Source organism: Miscanthus floridulus, chromosome 9 (assembly GCF_019320115.1).
Source record: "Miscanthus floridulus cultivar M001 chromosome 9, ASM1932011v1, whole genome shotgun sequence".
Classification (NCBI taxonomy): Eukaryota; Viridiplantae; Streptophyta; class Magnoliopsida; order Poales; family Poaceae; genus Miscanthus; species Miscanthus floridulus.
In genome coordinates, this window is record NC_089588.1 from 56,618,224 (window position 1) to 56,635,884 (window position 17,661).

General features: G+C 40.9%; 1 protein-coding gene across 1 annotated transcript; it reads right to left on the bottom strand.

Moving 5' to 3' along the window:
* Positions 1–663: 663 nt before the first annotated feature.
* Positions 664–1,545, bottom strand: LOC136479955 (AP2/ERF and B3 domain-containing protein Os01g0141000-like). The gene has a single exon (XM_066477649.1). The coding sequence runs from the start codon at positions 1,543–1,545 to the stop codon at positions 664–666; it is 882 nt and encodes a 293-aa protein (XP_066333746.1).
* Positions 1,546–17,661: the final 16,116 nt, after the last annotated feature.

The window sequence follows — 17,661 nt, forward strand, 5'->3', positions numbered from 1 at the left end:
CGCCAGGTTGAAGCATGAACCACTAGTGGTGTCCTAAGTGTCACTACCGGTTAATGCTCCAACCCAGCACTGACACTCATGATAACACTACTGGGTGATGCGTCCACCCGACAGTGATACTCATGAGATCAGTTCCGGCTGATGATTAGAACCGACAGCGATAGAGTATTATCAGTGTCAGTTCGTGAAACTAGCAGTGATAGGCCATGTCTATCACTGCCGATTATCCTTTGCGCCCAGAAGTAATTTTGGCATTGATGGGGCTCCGACCCGACAGTTTCTGGCGCAGTGAATAAGGGATTCTTGATACAAAATTGTCTTCTAGCTTCTACAAGTGAGATATTAAAAATGATTGAGAAAGCCAACTAATATGCCGTCTACTATTTTTAGAGACATGAAAAACTTATTGATATATCAAGCAATTCTTTTAGGAACTATTGAAGATGATCCAATAACAATAATCTTAATACCTCACACCGAGCCGTTAAGTTAACAATTGCAGATGGATGGACAACAAACTACACAAGGTGGAGAGGATACCATATAATACAGGAGTAGACCCTACGCGTCAACGATCAGATTAGATAGATAGCTCAGATCAAGAAGGTTGACAATGATGTGCTAATTATAGCTAGCTTTGGTCATTTTAGCTAGCTTGTACGTCTAGGCTGTAGCAATATCAACGCCGAACAGCATGACGGCATGGCAATGAACGGCAATCGCATCGGCCACGGCATCTTGTGGTTGTGGCTTCTTCTGCGTCTTCCAGTAGTCTATGTGCATCTGCTTGTACGCCCCAAACGCGGACTGGGAGAATGCCACTGTGTCCCCAGCTTGGAGGCCCTTCTCCCGAATGAATCGTCTCCATCCCTTGGTGATGACGTGCATCCGGCTGGTCGCGCAGAACGAGTACCTGAACCGCCACGCCTTCTCGGAGCCGTCCACGAAGTCGATGAGCATGCCAATACCGTTGGCCATCATGGGGTTGCGGTTGAGAAACAAGTGCTTCTCGGCGTGCTGCTTCGGCACGACGAGGCGGTTGAGCTTGCCAACGTCGCTGGGCGTCAGCGCCTTCTGGAATAGATGTTCTCGCGCCCGCGTCGCCGGCTGCGCACGCGCTGCCCGCCACAGGCTCGGCCTCACCTCGTCGGCAGATGTCTGCATCCGCAACGTGGTCTTCACGGTCACGGACTTGGAGGTCGTCGCCTGGAACGCAAGCTCTCCGTCGTCCGTCGCGCACTCCTCTGAGAAGTTGGTGACGCCTTGGCAGCGGCGCGCAGCCACGTCGTCGTAGCCGCACACCGCGGTTTCTTCGTCAGGGAACGTGCCCATCCACTTCCGTGTGGGCCGTTCGTAGGTTTGGGCGCCGCACCAGCGCCCGTTCGAAGGCTGCGGCATGACGCCATTGATGAACCGAGACGGTGGAAGCTGTTGCTCCGCCACCTTGAAGTCGGCACAGTCTATGGCCGCGAAGGCCATTTTGGTGCTGGACTCCATCATCGCAGCAGGATACGTCGCGGCAGCGGATAGCCTCGAGAAGGACATGGTGGCTGAGTATTCTCCACTTTGTCCTGCTACTATTTCGCTAGGTACAGCTAGCTACGCGAGGTCATTGGTGGACGGGTACATATATATTTATAGAGTGTGCGTGTGTGTCTGGTCCATCCGGTTAATTTAGAACCTCTACATATGTTTCGTCGCGTTTATTGTTACCAAATACCAATACCATCTGTTTCTTCATTCAGTTTTTATTACTTCATCGGGCTGTCATTTATGCTCACCAGTACACAGAATTCCAGACATATTTCTACCAGCGTGTCAAGCTTCCGTGAGTGTGAAAGGTCAGTGTAAATCGTGAACTTCACGGGAGTCTTCTTGAGATCCGCCAGTGTAAATCTGTCGGTTCTAGACCTATTTCTACCGGCGTTTCAGGCTTCCGCTAGTGTGAAAGGCCTGTGAAAATCGTGAACTTCACGGGCGTTCTTGAGATCCGCTAGTGTAAATCTATTTACATTGGCGATTTGCTTAAGGCAACCGCCAGTGTAAAATAGATTTACCCTGGTGGTTCACCTAAGCCAGTTGCCGGTGTAAATTCATTTCCAGAGGTAGTTAGTTTAAGAAAACTGCCGATGTAAATGCATTCATTGGCGATTTATGTAAAATAGCCGCCTCTGGAAATTGATTTTCAGAGGCAATTTGCAGAGGCGGTTTAGTAGCATAAACCGCCGGTGATGTGTTTTTTAAAATTTAAAATTTCCCGCCATATATTTCTTGCTAGAGAAGGCACTGTTCCTTCTTATATGATTTTGCACATGTATAGTACATTGGTCCTTCTGCTTTAGCACCTTTTTCTCGATAAGAAAGTTTCTATTATGTTTGAAATTTATTACATCGAGTTGATAAAATCAGCTTGAAAGCACTCTCGTCCTCTGCATATTATGATGCACACAACCTACAAATTTTAAATAAACACAGGCACACTAATATTAATCAATTAGTAGACTAGATCACCACCTATATCCCTAGAAAAAACATTCCTTGACCATATGTGTCAATTGTAGATAAACCACCACAACCAAATCTTGGGAAGTCATCCTTGTAGTATAACTCGCACGGGATAAGCCGGCCTAGGTATGAAACCAATGGTTATACAAATAATACCCGCTCCTAATAGGAAATGTCATAACCATCTCCCGAGCATGATGGATACCACTACTACATACTGGATCTGTAGAGGTGGCTGGAATGCCTCTACTCTTCCGCCTCCAGAAATCATCGGTTTGTAGAAGCGGCTATATTTCGAGCCACCTCTACGTATCGTCACAAAGTCGCCACCAGGCAGTCATAAGTCAAGCGATTTTTCACGTGAAAAAAATGAGTGATTCGCGGCCGCAGAGGCTCGCGCTTATCTCCCCTATCCACTCCACCTTTCTCGTGTTTTATCTTTGTCTGATTTTGAAATAAGTATTTCGGACCCTAAACGAATTCAAATGAAAAAGATGTGAACTACAAAGTTGTATAACTTTTCAAGATCTACAACTTTAGTTTTGATCATTTCTCCATCTGAGGTTGTTGAAAATTTTGAATTTCAAATGTGAGAAAGTTAAAAGTAATTTTCCTTGGATAGATGATTTCAAATGAAAAAGTTGTCAACTACAATGTTGCACAACTCTTTGAGGTCTACAATTTTTGTTTTGATAGTTTCTCCATCCGAGGGTTTTAATAGAAGATGTTGATAATTTTTAGATGCAGATTTGATAGGATATTTAATTTTTCAAATAATAAGATAAAAATTGGGTTATGCAAATTATCTATCACAATAAGAGTACATGGGTAACTAAACGCAAATATAGGTGTACTTGAGATCATGTTTCTTCATGCATATGTGGGTAGTTTAAATTTAGAGTCATATATTACTTTATGTTGTTTTACGCAATAGCAGTGGAGGGTAATTATTTAGAAAATAGAAGAGCTCCAATAGTTATTATTATCAATGGTGATTAGGTTATACTGAATTTATGGTCAAATGTTTTAGATTTTTTTGAGAATTTCTAGTATATATCTTTTATTTTTCCTATCGTATCTCATGAGAATTAACATGGAGGCTCCATTAGGGACCTCTAGTTAGAATTTCTAGTACTTATCTTTTTCCTAGCATTATATGTATTTAGTTGAAATCTAGTACCAAGATGTATGAACTCTAGTTACATCCCTTTACGTGACTTTATGAGTCATAGTTTAGCCTTTGACTTTTAATCCAGTTGTGCAATTTTTTCACCTGTTAATGTAACACCCCAAAATTTGAATTTTTGGAAATAGAGCTAAAATGATTTAATTTGGAATTTTGTGCTCATAAAATATAGGAAAATAAAATTTTTCATTAAATTAAAATTCATCATAAGGTTTAGCAACATCTTTGTGCATACATGCCCTTGCATTTGATTTATTTGGTTGAGTGGTTTTGATTGAAAATTTAAAATGGTTGAAATTGCTTTTGCAAATGAAATTAAAAATGGAAAATAAAATATTTTAAAAAAGGTGTAAAATTTATTTTTGGAGAACTTACCAAAAGTTCTCAATTTTATTTGAATTAAAAAGTGCATTTCAAATCATATTTGAATATGATTTGGTTTGCATTTGGATTTGAATTTGGAAACAAAATGGAAAAGGATTTGGAAAAAAAACCCTCTCTCCTCCCTTCTCTCCCTTTCGGCCTTCATGGCCCAGCATTCCATTTCTTTTCCCTTCCCGGGCCACTGTTTCTTCTTCTCAGTTTTCCCCTGCGTGGGCCGACCCGGCCCAAGTGATCCCTCCCGCGCGAGCCTAGCTCGATCTCACCCTCTCCCCTCTATTCCCACAGGCCCAACGTGCCACCCTGGCCCAAGCTGTGCTGAGGCCCGCACGGATGCGCCCTCTCCCTTCCTCTCTCTAGTCGGCCCAGTAAAGCCGCACCGGTCGAAGCCACTACCGCAACCCAACTCAGCAGCAACTCGCCCCTCTCCCTCTCTCCTTCACTGACTGCTCGACCCCTCTTTCTCCCGTCACCAACCGGTGGAACCCCACTGTCAGGAGCATCTCCTACCTCGCGACGTCTCCTTCCTGGACTCTCCCCGCTGCGTCGAGTGTCCGTGGCAGCGCCGAGTCCGCCGTTGCCTTGCGCCGCAAGTCCCCTCGGCCCATAAATAGCGAGCGCACGCGCCGTGCCGCCTATTCCACGCCCTATCTTGCACTACTTTGCCTCAAGCTAGCCAAGCGCCGCCGCCCGAATTCCACCGCGTGGAGCTTGACGCCGCCAAATCGCCTCCGTAGCTTCAACTCCGACTTAAGAAACTACCGAGCTATGTGTGGAGGTAAGAAACCTTTTGAAGTCATTTTCCCCGCGTTCTTCTGCTCTCAGTACCTTGCGCGACTTCGCTGTTGAAGCCGAGCAGCAAGCTAGCGCGTGCTGCTGTCACAGTCCCTCCACTACCTCGACCGATCCCTCCATAGAGTTCTCTGAGTCTCCCTCTTGCTCTCTGTCTTTTTCCCGTAAAGGATGGCGGTCGGAATCACCGAAATTGACATCTCCGGTGAGCTCATCAATGGCGCCACCGCAGACACCTCGCCGCCGTCACTATTCCGGCAAGCTAGCCTTTTCTCTCCCCTCTGATCCGATCTCAGCCGACCAGTGAAGATCCAACGGTCTGAGTTATCCGATACCCGTTCGCGTGGCCATTTTACTAAAGAGTCCCTGCCTTTTTCAATTATAGAATCCACAGTCCAAAGCATGTTTACAGATTTTGTTTTCTTTATTTGAAAGCGTATTTTGTTTCGGTTAAGTCTAAAATACGTTTTCAGCTATTTACAGATTTTCCACTGATTATGTTTAGTCATAACTTCTCCGTTTTAACTCCGATTTGATCCATTCAAATTGCGTTAGGTTCATAATTTCATAATCTACATATTCATACTACTATTAAGTATGTTTTCAACTTTTAAAATTCAAGGTTAGATTTAATCTATTATTTTACTAAAGGAAATCTTGTTTAAATCATATCTTCTACGTTTTAACTCCCTTTTAGTCCATTCAAGTTGCGTTAGATTCATAGCGATGAGATCTACGCATTAGCAATAGTGGTTACCATATTACTATTTCTGAAATTTCATGGTTTAAATCATATCTTGATTAATAATTATGCAACTCGGTTTTGTAAATAAAATATGATTTGTTTTACCTTAGTTTTATAACTCGAATCTAAATTTGACTTAATTCAATTTATATAAGATTTTATATAGCTAATATAAATGAAGCTTATAGTTTTCTTTTCCGCATATAAAGTAGATCTCTCCGTAGTTGTATCTTTTTCACCGTAGCTCCTATTAGAGTGTTTATCGCGTCTCTATGTTCATAGCGAGACGTAGATTCATTTTACAAACTTTTCATCTTGATTTTATGTTTGGTGTACTGTTCTAATTTAGATCTATTGTTTGCTTCATGTATGATTGCATATATGCTTGTGTGGTGCTTTATAATCTTGTCTAGTCGGTGAGTTATACGTGGTGATCAAGAAGAAGAAGAAGAAGAAGAAGAAGAAGAAGAATGTTGAAGATTAAAGCTTACCGAAGGATCGGTGTTTAAGGCAAGTATAGCATGGGATCTTTCTTGTTGTCCTATACACCTTTAATCATTTAATTCATACTGCATGTGTCTACCTTGACTGCCACTAAGGATTTCCTAGTACTTTGTTACCCTGTACCTTGATATCTTTGGTTATTGCATTGGGTAGTATGATGCTAGTGCTCAACTGAAACCATGACCTTGTAACTTGACTAATGGTATATGCAATAAACACTAAAAGATGTTTTTTAGCAACATGGAATCAGGGGGCTAGAGCATTGGGCTGTTTTTATGGTGCTCTAGATTCCTCTCCCTAAGGACTTATTTGTAAGTGATCATCCGGGACTTACAGTACAGCTGTGAGGGCTATATGGCTCTGGCTTTAGCTCAGTATGAGGACCTTTTTATAGCTTGTTAGTGGTTACCTTTATTGGCGTAAGAATGGCTTGCCGAATCGGGTATAGTGCGGCCTCTAACCCCTTGTGTATAGGCTGCGTGTCATTGTGCCATCGGGAAGGGGGCTCTACATCTGTTTGCCGAGTGAATCTAATGGCCCTAACTTGTTAGACGAACCTTTGAAAGGCTTCATAGTGAACCCTGCCGACCTTCCTTGGAAGTGGGTCAAGAGATTAGCTACCTCAGGCGAAAGGGTAAATCACGACTCATAGTGAAAGTGTACAACCTCTGCAGAGTGTAAAACTAGTATATCAGCCGTGCTCACGGTCACGAGCGGCCTTGGAACATTTACGGAATAGATGATCACTAATGGTTAATGATGATGAACACTATTGATACTGATGATAAAGATGCTCACTAATGATTACTGTTTATGCTATTCATTATTCATGTTTATCTGATCATATATTTATGGGCTTGTGATAAACTTGTTGCTACTCAATTGCTAAAAGATAACTCATTGAAAGCTAATCGTAGTTTAACCAGTGTCAGCCTTTTGAGCCTCATGAACCCCATGTTATATTTGTTGAGTACAACATGTACTTACGCTTGCTTTACTTTTTAAATCTTTGGAAAAATCCTGAATAGGTACCAGATTGCTAGAGTTTGGAGGAATTAGGCTTGTGATCAACCAGTCAGTTGTCCCTGTGAATTTGGAGTCTTCACCCGAAGATTGGAGTTGTCTTTCCGTTGTTTGCTATTTAAGGTTATATTCTCTATACTAAGTACGTTATATATTGAGCATTGTCTATTGATATTACCCTTATTTGTAGCTATATGTGAAATTTGACTTCCTAGGCTCACATATGGTGCGTATTTGGTTTTGTTCTTAAAACTGGGTGCTATAAAGTGTTATCAGAGCAATGTTGACTGTAGAACGCAAGCCTAGTTAGAAATTGGCCATATTAAGGTTTTGAAATTGCTATAAAATCCTTGTTCTATAAGTCTTGATATTTTCTTCTCTACTATGTATCTATCCTTGATATTTACCTCCTCCTTGATGATTATTTTAAAGTCTTTGTTCTCATCTTCATTCCTTGATTTGATATGCTTTTAGAACTGTTCCTCACCACCTTCTTGCGTAATCTGAAGATAAGTCTTAGGATTGTTACCCCTAATACAACAAGGACGATAGTAACATAAGTTGAGTCAATGATTGAGTTGTGCACCTTTATTGCTTGTTGAATTGTCATAATACTTATGATTGTTTTGAATCTTTGTAATGATTGCAATGATCTTGTTGGGTGTTCCCACAATTTCATTTAGTTTATAGGCCTAAGGTATAAGGATTAATGTAATAAATAGTCGGGTCTTGGTATTCTTTTGTTTCCCCTATCCTGTCTTTTCGGAGCAGTCTGCACTCTTTGGCTTATATCTCTATTCTTGGACAACCAAAAATCATGAGAAAATTCTGGACCATAGTAGACTTCAATATCTTTCTCTGAGAGCAAGAATTAGCTTGATAGCTATTTTGGTTATGGAGACACGAAAATCACAAGGCGATGCATCTGTGCTGTTTGGAATCTGGAGTAGTTTATGTTGTGCACTATTTTCGACCACATAAACTACAGAATTTGGAAGAGTGTTCTATAAGGAAGTTGTGGAGAATGTTATAAGCTTTCCAACGGTATAAGCTACAACTTCATTGGATTAAGAGAATGGGAGTTACAGCTGTTTTACTGCACTACTGTTTTTTGTCTCGTGAGGAATTTTAGGTTTCTTGCCCATACACAAGAGTATCGTTGGGATGTCAGAACATCTTGATACTAGTTAGCTCATCTAAAAGAAGGAGATGCAAGCTATACTTTGGTGTCCCCTAGTTTATCTTTTCTTAATGGGGTAGCCAAGTTGAAGAATTTGTAAGGTGAAGTATCCTACGTTCTAGTTTGCGCAGCGAAAGCGTGGTGGTACCCAAAGATGTGAAAGAAGTTTAGAGTCTCAATGAGGTTGGATTAAAGGTTCAAGGGATGTTTATTCAAGATCATCAAGATATTGATAATGCTACTAGAAGAGGTTTTAAGTTAGTTTGGATCAAGAGACCTTAGCTAAGTGTTTGAAGGAGTCCAAGAAGAGGTTAAAGAAAAACCTATGTATTAGCTTTGCCAGATCTGGACAAGAGCTTCATATCTACAATGATGCACCTTGTCAAGGTGTGGGGTGTGTCCTTATGCAAGAAGAAAAATATAGTACCTTGTTCATTAAGTCAATTAAGGAAGCTTGAGTTGAACTATCTAGCATGATATCTGGAGTTATCCATTATGTAGCATGGAAGTACTATCTTTTTGGAAGGAAGAGTGATATCTCGTTGGATCACAAAAATCTACAGGACATCTTCACTAAGTTGGTCTTGAGCTGGTGATATCCTCGTTGGAATGAGATTGATTATGACTTGGAAAAGTGCTATCACTTGGAGAAGCAAAAGTCATGGCCGATGCCCTTAGCAACAGAGAATCATGCTAAGAAGGTTCGGGTGACATCAAGGATTAATAATTGTATTCCAAGTTTGAGTAACTTGACCGAAATTATTAATGTTTTGAAGATTGATAGTAGAATTTCCTTACGACCAAGAGATTCATTAGGCTTTGTTGGAAGATGGATATCTTAAGGCAGAAAATTGGTATTATAGGAAAGATGGCCTAGTGATTGAAGTTACCTGAGTATCGTTTGGAGTATCTATCAGAATCTTGGAATCCTTTTGGTAAGTTATTTGGAGTAAGGTCAATAGGTGTGAAAAGTAAAGTGGGATCCTTATCAAGACGATGGAACTGCACGAGAAAGTAAAGAAGAATTCAAAGGCAGAGTATTCCTATCTCCTAGTTGGCGTCGTCCGAATCTCGCAGATGAGATTCATCTTAAGGAGGGTAGAATTGTAACACCCCAAATTTTGAATTTTTGGAAATAGAACTAAAATGATTTAATTTAGAATTTTGTGCTCATAAAATGTAGGAAGATAATTTTTTTCATTAAATTAAAATTCATCATAAGGTTTAGCAACATCTTTGTGCATACATGCCCTTGCATTTGATTTATTTGGTTGAGTGGTTTTGATTGAAAATTTAAAATGGTTGAAATTGCTTTTGCAAATGAAATTAAAAATGGCTTTGAAAGAAAAAAGAAAATTTGAAAATAAAATATTTTAAAAAAGGTGTAAAATTTATTTTGGAGAACTTACCAAAAGTTCTCAATTTTATTTGAATTAAAAAGTGCATTTCAAATCATATTCAAATTTGATTTGGTTTGCATTTGGATTTGAATTTGGAAACAAAATGGAAAAGGATTTGGAAAAAAAACCCTCTCTCCTCCCTTCTCTCCCTTTCGGCCTTCATGGCCCAGCATTCCATTTCTTTTCCCTTCCCGGGCCACTATTTCTTCTTCTCAGTTTTCCCCTGCGTGGGCCGAGTCGGCCCAAGTGATCCCTCCTGCACGAGCCCAGCTCGGTCTCACCCTCTCCCCTCTATTCCCGTAGGCCCAACGCGCCACCCTGGCCCAAGCTGTGCTGAGGCCTGCACGGATGCGCCCTCTCCCTTCCACTCTCCAGCCGGCCCAGTAAAGCCACACCGGCCGAAGCCACTACCGCAGCCCAACTCAGCAGAAGCTCGCCCCGCTCCCTCTCTCCTTCACTGACCACCCAACCCCTCTTTCTCCCATCACCGACCGGTGGGACCCCACTATCAGGAGCATCTCCCACCTCGCGATGTCTCCTTCCTGGACTCTCCCCACTGTGCCAAGTGTCCGTGGCCGCGCCAAGTCCGCTATTGCCTTGCGCCGCAAGTCCCCTCGGCCCATAAATAGCGAGCCCCCGTGCCGTGCCGCCTATTCCATGCCCTATCTCGCACCACTTTGCCTCAAGGGAGCCTAGCGCCACTGCTCGGATTCCACCGCGTGGAGCTTGACGCTACCGAATCACCTCCGCAGCTTCAACTCTGACCTAAGCCACTATCGAGCTACGTGTGGAGGTAAGAAACCTTTTGAAGTCGTTTCCCCCTCGTTCTTCTGCTCTTAGTACCTCACGTGACTTCACCGTTGAAGCCGAGCCGCAAGCTAGCGCATGCCGCTGTCACCATCCCTCCACTGCCTCAACTGATGCCTCCATAGAGTTCTTCGAGTCTCCCTCTTGCTCCTCGTCTTTTTCCCGTAAAGGATGGCGGTCAAAATCACCAAAACCGACTTCTCCGGTGAGCTCATCCATGGTGCCACCGCAGACACCTCGTCGCCGTCACTATTCTGGCAAGCTAGCCTTTTCTCTCCCCTCTGATCCGATCTCAGCCGACCAGTGAAGATCCAACGGTCTGAGTTAGTCGATACCCCTTCGCGTGGCCATTTTACTAAAGAGTCCCTGCCTTTTTCAATTATAGAACCCGCAGTCCAAAACATGTTTACAAATTTTGTTTTCTTTATTTGAAAGTGTATTTTGTTTCGGTTAAGTCTAAAATACGTTTTCAGCTATTTACAGATTTGCCACTGATTATGTTTAGCCATAACTTCTCCGTTTTAACTCCGATTTGATCCATTCAAATTGTGTTAGGTTTGTAATTTCATAATCTACATGTTCATACTACTATTAAGTATGTTTTCAACTTTTAAAATTCGAGGTTAGATTTAATCTATTATTTTACTAAAGGAAATCTTGTTTAAATCATATCTTCTACGTTTTAACTCCATTTTAGTCCATTCAAGTTGCGTTAGATTCATAGCGATGAGATCTACACGTTAGCAACAGTGGTTACCATATTACTATTTCTGAAATTTCATGGTTTAAATCATATCTTGATTAATAATTATGCAACTGGGTTTTGTAAATAAAATATGATTTGTTTTACCTTAGTTTTATAATTAAAATCTAAATTTGACTTAATTCAATTTATATAAGATTTTATATAGCTAAAATAAATGAAGCTTATATTTTTCTTTTCTGCGTATAAAGTAGATCTCTCGGTAGTTGTATCTTTTTCACCGTAGCTCCGATTAGAGTGTTTTTCGCATCTCTTTGTTCATAGCGAGACGTAGATTCATTTTACAAACTTTTCATCTTGATTTTATGTTTGGTGTACTATTCTAATTTAGATCTATTGTTTGCTTCGTGTATGATTGCATGGATGCTTGTGTGGTGCTTTATAATCTTGTCCAGTCGATGAGTTATACGTGGTGATCAAGAAGAAGAAGAAGAATGTTGAAGATTAAAGCTTACCGAAGGATTAGTGTTTAAGGCAAGTATAGCATGGGTTCTTCCTTGTTGTCCTATACACCTTTAATCATTTAATTCATACTACATGTGTCTATCTTGACTGCCACTAAGGATTTCCTAGTACTTTGTTACCATGTACCTTGATATCTTTGGTTATTACATTGGGTAGTATGATGCTAGTGCTCAACTGAAACCATGATCTTGTAACTTGACTAATGGTATATGCAGTAAACACTAAAAGATGTTTTTTAGCAACATGGAATCAGGAGACTGGAGCATTGGGATGTTTTTGTGGTGTTGTAGATTCCTCTCCCTAAGGACTTATCTGTAAGTGATCATCCAGGACTTACAGTACAGCTGTGAGGGCTATATGGCTCTGGCTTTAGCTCAGTATGAGGACCTTTTCTAACTTGTTAGTGGTTACCTTTATTGGCGTAAGAATGGCTTGCCGAATCAGGTATAGTGCGGCCTTTGTCACCTTGTGTATAGGCTGCGCGTCATTGTGCCCTCAGGAAGAGGGGTTCCACATCTGTTTGCCGAGTGAATCTAATGGCCCTATAACTTGTTAGACAAACCTTTGAAAGGCTTCATAGTGAACCCTATCGACCTTTCTTAGAAGTGGGTCAAGAGATTAGCTACCTCGGGCGAAAGGGTAAATCACGACTCACAGTGAAAGTGTACAACCTCTACAGAGTATAAAACTGGTATATCAGCCGTGCTTATGGTCACGCGCGGTCTTAGAACATTTACGGAATAGATGATCACTAATGGTTAATGATGATGAACACTAATGATACTGATGATAAAAATGCTCACTAATGATTACTGTTTATGATATTCATTATTCATGTTTACCTGATCATGTGTTTATGGGCTTGTGATAAACTTGTTGCTACTCAATTGCTAAAAGATGACTCATTAAAAGCTAATCGTAGTTTAACCGGTGTCAGCCTTTTGAGCCTTATGAACCCCATGTTATATTTATTGAGTACGACATGTACTTACGCTTGCTTTACTTTTTAAATCTTTGGAAAAATCCCGGATGGGTACCAGATTGTTAGAGTTTGGAGGAATTAGGCTTGTGATCAACCAGTTAGTTGTCCCTGTGAATTTAGAATCTTCACCCGAAGATCGAAGTTGTCTTTCCACTGTTTGCTATCTAAGGTTATATTCTCTATACTAAGTACGTTATATATTAAGCATTGTCTATTGATATTATCCTTATTTATAGCTATATATGAGATTTGACTTCCTGGACTCACATATGGTGCGTATCTGGTTTTGTTCTTAAAACCGGGTGCTACAGTTAAGTAGAAACTCTACTGTTTTTCATCTTTTATTTAAAATTGACTTTTTTATTAAAAAGAGCTCGGGTCCTAGTAGTATTGTTTTCCACATGTTAATTAAGTTGAAACTTACATTGAACACTGGTACTAAAATTGTTGAATTTGTTATATCACTGGATTATATGTGTGTAATATTGTTCTATATATCTTAGAGTGCTTAAAATTAAATTACCAATACTGATATGACATAATGTTTTCATTAAAATACATAAACTTATTTAAAATAATAACTTATTAAATTGATTATCATGTAGTAGTAATATAATTTAAAGTGAGTTGGCAGTATTATGTTATTGCTATGTGCTTTGTCAATTAAACATTTTTCCATGCTTCATAACATATTAAAATAAATATTTATCCTAATGTATATATCTTTACTTGGTATACATGATGAAACATAGCATTATTGCTATTTAATTTCATGGTTGTAGATGTTTATAATTTAGAAATATATATGTCTCTGACTTTATGGATATCAATTTATTTTTTTAATAACATATATTAGTATTTAGATTTGAGAGAAATTTTTGTTTATTTTTATAATGGACGACGTGGATGCAATATAAAGGTAATACTTTATATCTTTCATAACGACATATATGGGTATATTGAATGTAAATTTAGGTTGTTATTTTGCATTATCTTCCATGATTACAAAGGTGTGTAATCAATAAAATCATTATGGTGTATTTCAAATTACCTTTTATAGTGACAAATGTGGGTAATTTATTTTTTTGATTCAAGATGTGGGTAATTTAGATACAAAGTTAGACAGTTATTTTAAATAATCTTTCATAATAGCAAATATGGGTAATTTAGATGCAATGTGAAGGGGTTATTTTGAATTATGTTTCATAAAGGTAAAGTAGGTAACTTAGATGCAGATTTAGAAGGTTTGAATTATTTTTCATAATTACAAATGTGGATAATTTATATAAATTTTGGGTGTTATTTTGAATTATCTTTCGTAACTATAGAGGTGGGTAATTTGGATGCAAAATTAGGGGATTACTTTATGTATTTTCATAATGGCAAATATAAGTAATTATTCTATAAATTACAATAGATCGAATAGCTATTATCAGTGATAATATATGATTAGAGTTTACTAAATTAAAAGACAGAAATTTATGATAATTGTGAGAGTTTATAGGATTTATATTTTTTCCTATCGTGTCTGGTGATTATTAATCTAGTGTCTCCGTTGGGCCTCTAATTAGTAATAGCAAGATTGTTTTGCAGGTGCAGTATGGTCTACCACAGACATGGCTTCAAGCTTTTCTCAACCTTGTAATGTGTTGTATTTATTTGATAGTTTGGCTATGTGGAATTGGATGAAGTTATTTTGATAAATGTCGATGTAAAACCTTTTTCCAGGAACACATTGGCTACTCTGATGGACGCAGATCGATACAGTTAGTTGAAGCGAATTAACAAAGAATGTCAAGCGCTAGACTCGTCTTGAAATACAGTTTTTTTTTCCTTTGGGTGGCCATAAATAATAGAATTGAGTTTAAAATTAGTCTTTGTTAATTATTATACCTTTTGTATTAGCCTAAGACACAGGAGGTGAAGGATTCATTTCCCTTGTCTAAACAAACTCCGGTTGTACAGTTGCAGGCCTGTACAACTCAGGCTGCTGGGCGCCAGCACAGGGCCCCCTATAATCTTTATTATTGATCAGGGTGCACCTGTCACATGTTCCGTTCTTAACAAAGATAGCAGAAAATTGAATTCCGCTTCTGTGCGTTCTGTGCTGATCCCAGTGTACGGTATGCCGCACGATTTTGTGACGTCTACAGATATCCTATCCCAGTGCACTGGTCCAAATGCAAAGAGGCAGACAACGATCGACATCCGACAAAATACATAGCCTTCGCCAAAGGAATCACAACCTAACTGAGAGGTTTCTGGTTGACCTCAGCTCCCAGTGTTCGGTTGACAAGGTTAAACCCCTGGAGGGATCGTATTCAAGGAGGGATTGAATGGATCCGACCTCAGCTTCTTAAAGCTTTGTTCGGTTGACATGGTTTAAACCCCTAGAGTGACCGTATCCAAGGAGGGATTGAGTGGATCCCTCCCATGTCACTTAATTCCTTTTGGGGTTTAATCCATTTATTGAAACTCAAATCCCCTTAAAATACATGACTTTTTCCGGGGGGAAATCCATGGGGATATTATTTGAATACCAATTTAGTTATTCATGAAGGGTTTTCCATCCCTGTGTGTGCCTTCCCCTTCTTCCCAATTAGCCCTAGGTTTTAATCCCTGGCCCGAAAACCAGTTCGATTAATCCCATGCAGGTACTAGATAGCTCTCTGTTCAGAACGGGGCAAAAGTAGAATCTCTTGTGCTTTACATGAAACTCATCAGAGTTAAAAAATGTATAGTACTCCCAGAAGATTTGCACATGAAACTGCACATATTTACTCTAGATCTGTCTAGTAAATAATATAAGCTAGAACCATGAGCACCATGAGGCCCCTTGACAAAACACAAGTCTAATGCTTCGGTTCCTGTGACAGCAGACTTGGCAACCTGCATTGCAAACAAAATTCAAATTATAACAAAAGTGCTAGCCATATTGCTTACACATATCAAGAGCTGGCAATACATTTGCATGTAATCCCTAGCAAAAAAATACTACATGAAGGCAGAAATACAGAGGTCAAAGGTAGTATTGAACTTTTCAAGGTTATATGAACACTAATATGCATGCAGCAAGCCCTTCCATCGCCAAAGAGTGCAAGTTATGACTTTTTTTAGACATAATTTTACCTTCATGTAAATTAACAATTGAGCAGCCAGTGGTAGCAGCACACAATATTCATGTTTGTTCAACTTGTAGTTTCTGTGCACTCAGAACCCAAAATAATGTGTATGAATCTAGTGAGACTCTGACAGGAGATGGCCAGAAGGGATGCTGCTACCAGCACAGTTATCAATCCTGGAACCAGATTTCTCACAGAAGTCCAGGAAGCAGGAGTTACCACATCAAATAGATATTCTAACTAGTGATTTGCGTGCGCCCATGGGCGCGAGTCATGGCCACAGCTGTCTAAGAAATGGAATAATGTTGACACAGAATGAATATGACAGGCTCTATCTAGGAAATGGAATAATGTTGATACGAACTGAACATATCACATGAGGTATTTGTTTCCACCACTCAGACCACAGTTAGGACAACAACACGGCAACACACGTGCCAAAGGTCAAGCTGGATACACTACATATATTACATGAGACATAGAAGGTGTCAAAATAGTACTTATATCTTTCATGAAACAGTCCCACACCGCAACGGTAGATGTTCAAATAGTACATAATTTTACATGAAATAATCCTAGGATAGTAAAAAATCATGGGTTAACCAAAAATCACCACAAAAATAGAGCACAGAATGTAACACCCAAAATTTGCCTCTTTTGGAAAATAGGTTTAAAATGATTTAATTCTGTATTTTGTGCTCATGAAATGTAGAAATAAATAAATTTCTCACGAATTTAAAATTTATCATAAAATAGTAACATGTATGTGCATTCATGTCGCTGCATATTATTTTGAGAATGTTTGGTATTGATAAAAAATTTCAAAGAGAATTGAAATTTGAATTGAAAATGCTTTTGGAAAAAGAAAAAAAGAAATTTCTTTCCTTTCCTCCCCTCCTCTGTTTACAGCCCGAGCAGCCACGCAGCCCAGCTCTCACTCCCGCCGGCCCGCTGGCCCAGCTCGGTTTTCCCCTTGCGCCCAACAACGGCCTGCGCGGCCCAGCGCCGCAGCCGGCCCAGCACCCCAGCAACCGCCGCGCCTCCCTTTCCTCCTTCAGCCGCTGACCGCCCAGGCCCGCACGTCAGTGCCGCCCCCTTCCTCCCGCAACCGCAGCTCCCGGTCAAGCCGCAGCGCAACCGCGCCCGCTCCACGCGCGTCGTGGGAGCGCCCCCCTCCCCGCGCCCCGGCCTCTTTTTAAGCGAAGCCGAGCCCCCCGCGCGTCCCTCCCTCGCTCCCCGCTCTAGTTTCGCCCTCGCTCAAGCATCGGAGGCCGCAACCGTCGCATGGAGAAGCACCAAAGACCGCCGTCCGCCGTCCGCGTCGCCCGTCTTCCCCGAGACGTCTCCGACCCCGATTTTCCCCGCTGTGAGCCTCGCCGTGCTCCCCTCTACCTCCCCATGCCGTTTAATTTGAGTTTCGTGGCTTCTAGAGCTCTCTTCGCGTGCGCCCGATAGCTCTTGACCGCCGGCCATGGCGACCGCCGCCTCGGCCTTCCCCTCCGGCCGCCTTCTCAGCCTGGACGTGTTCGCGAGAACCCCCTCCATCTCCCGGTGCTTTCGGTTCATCGAACCGTGGACCGTGGCCCCCGAACCGAGCTCGCCGGCGAGTCCTCGCCGTCGGCCATGGCTGACTCGCACCCGGAATCACTGTTCCGCCGGCCACCCCTTCCTCTCTCTCCTCTTATCTAATTCTAGCCATCCGATCTTGATCCTATGGTTCACGTTAGATGATACCCCTTCGCGGGTGATTATGCTAAAGAGCCCCTCTGTTTTCATGTAATAAAACCCGTCGTCCTTAGCGTATTT

Excerpts from the sequence above, each read along its gene's own strand:
- LOC136479955 (XM_066477649.1), bottom strand. The coding sequence starts at position 1,545 with ATGTCCTTCTCGAGGCTATCCGCTGCCGCGACGTATCCTGCTGCGATG.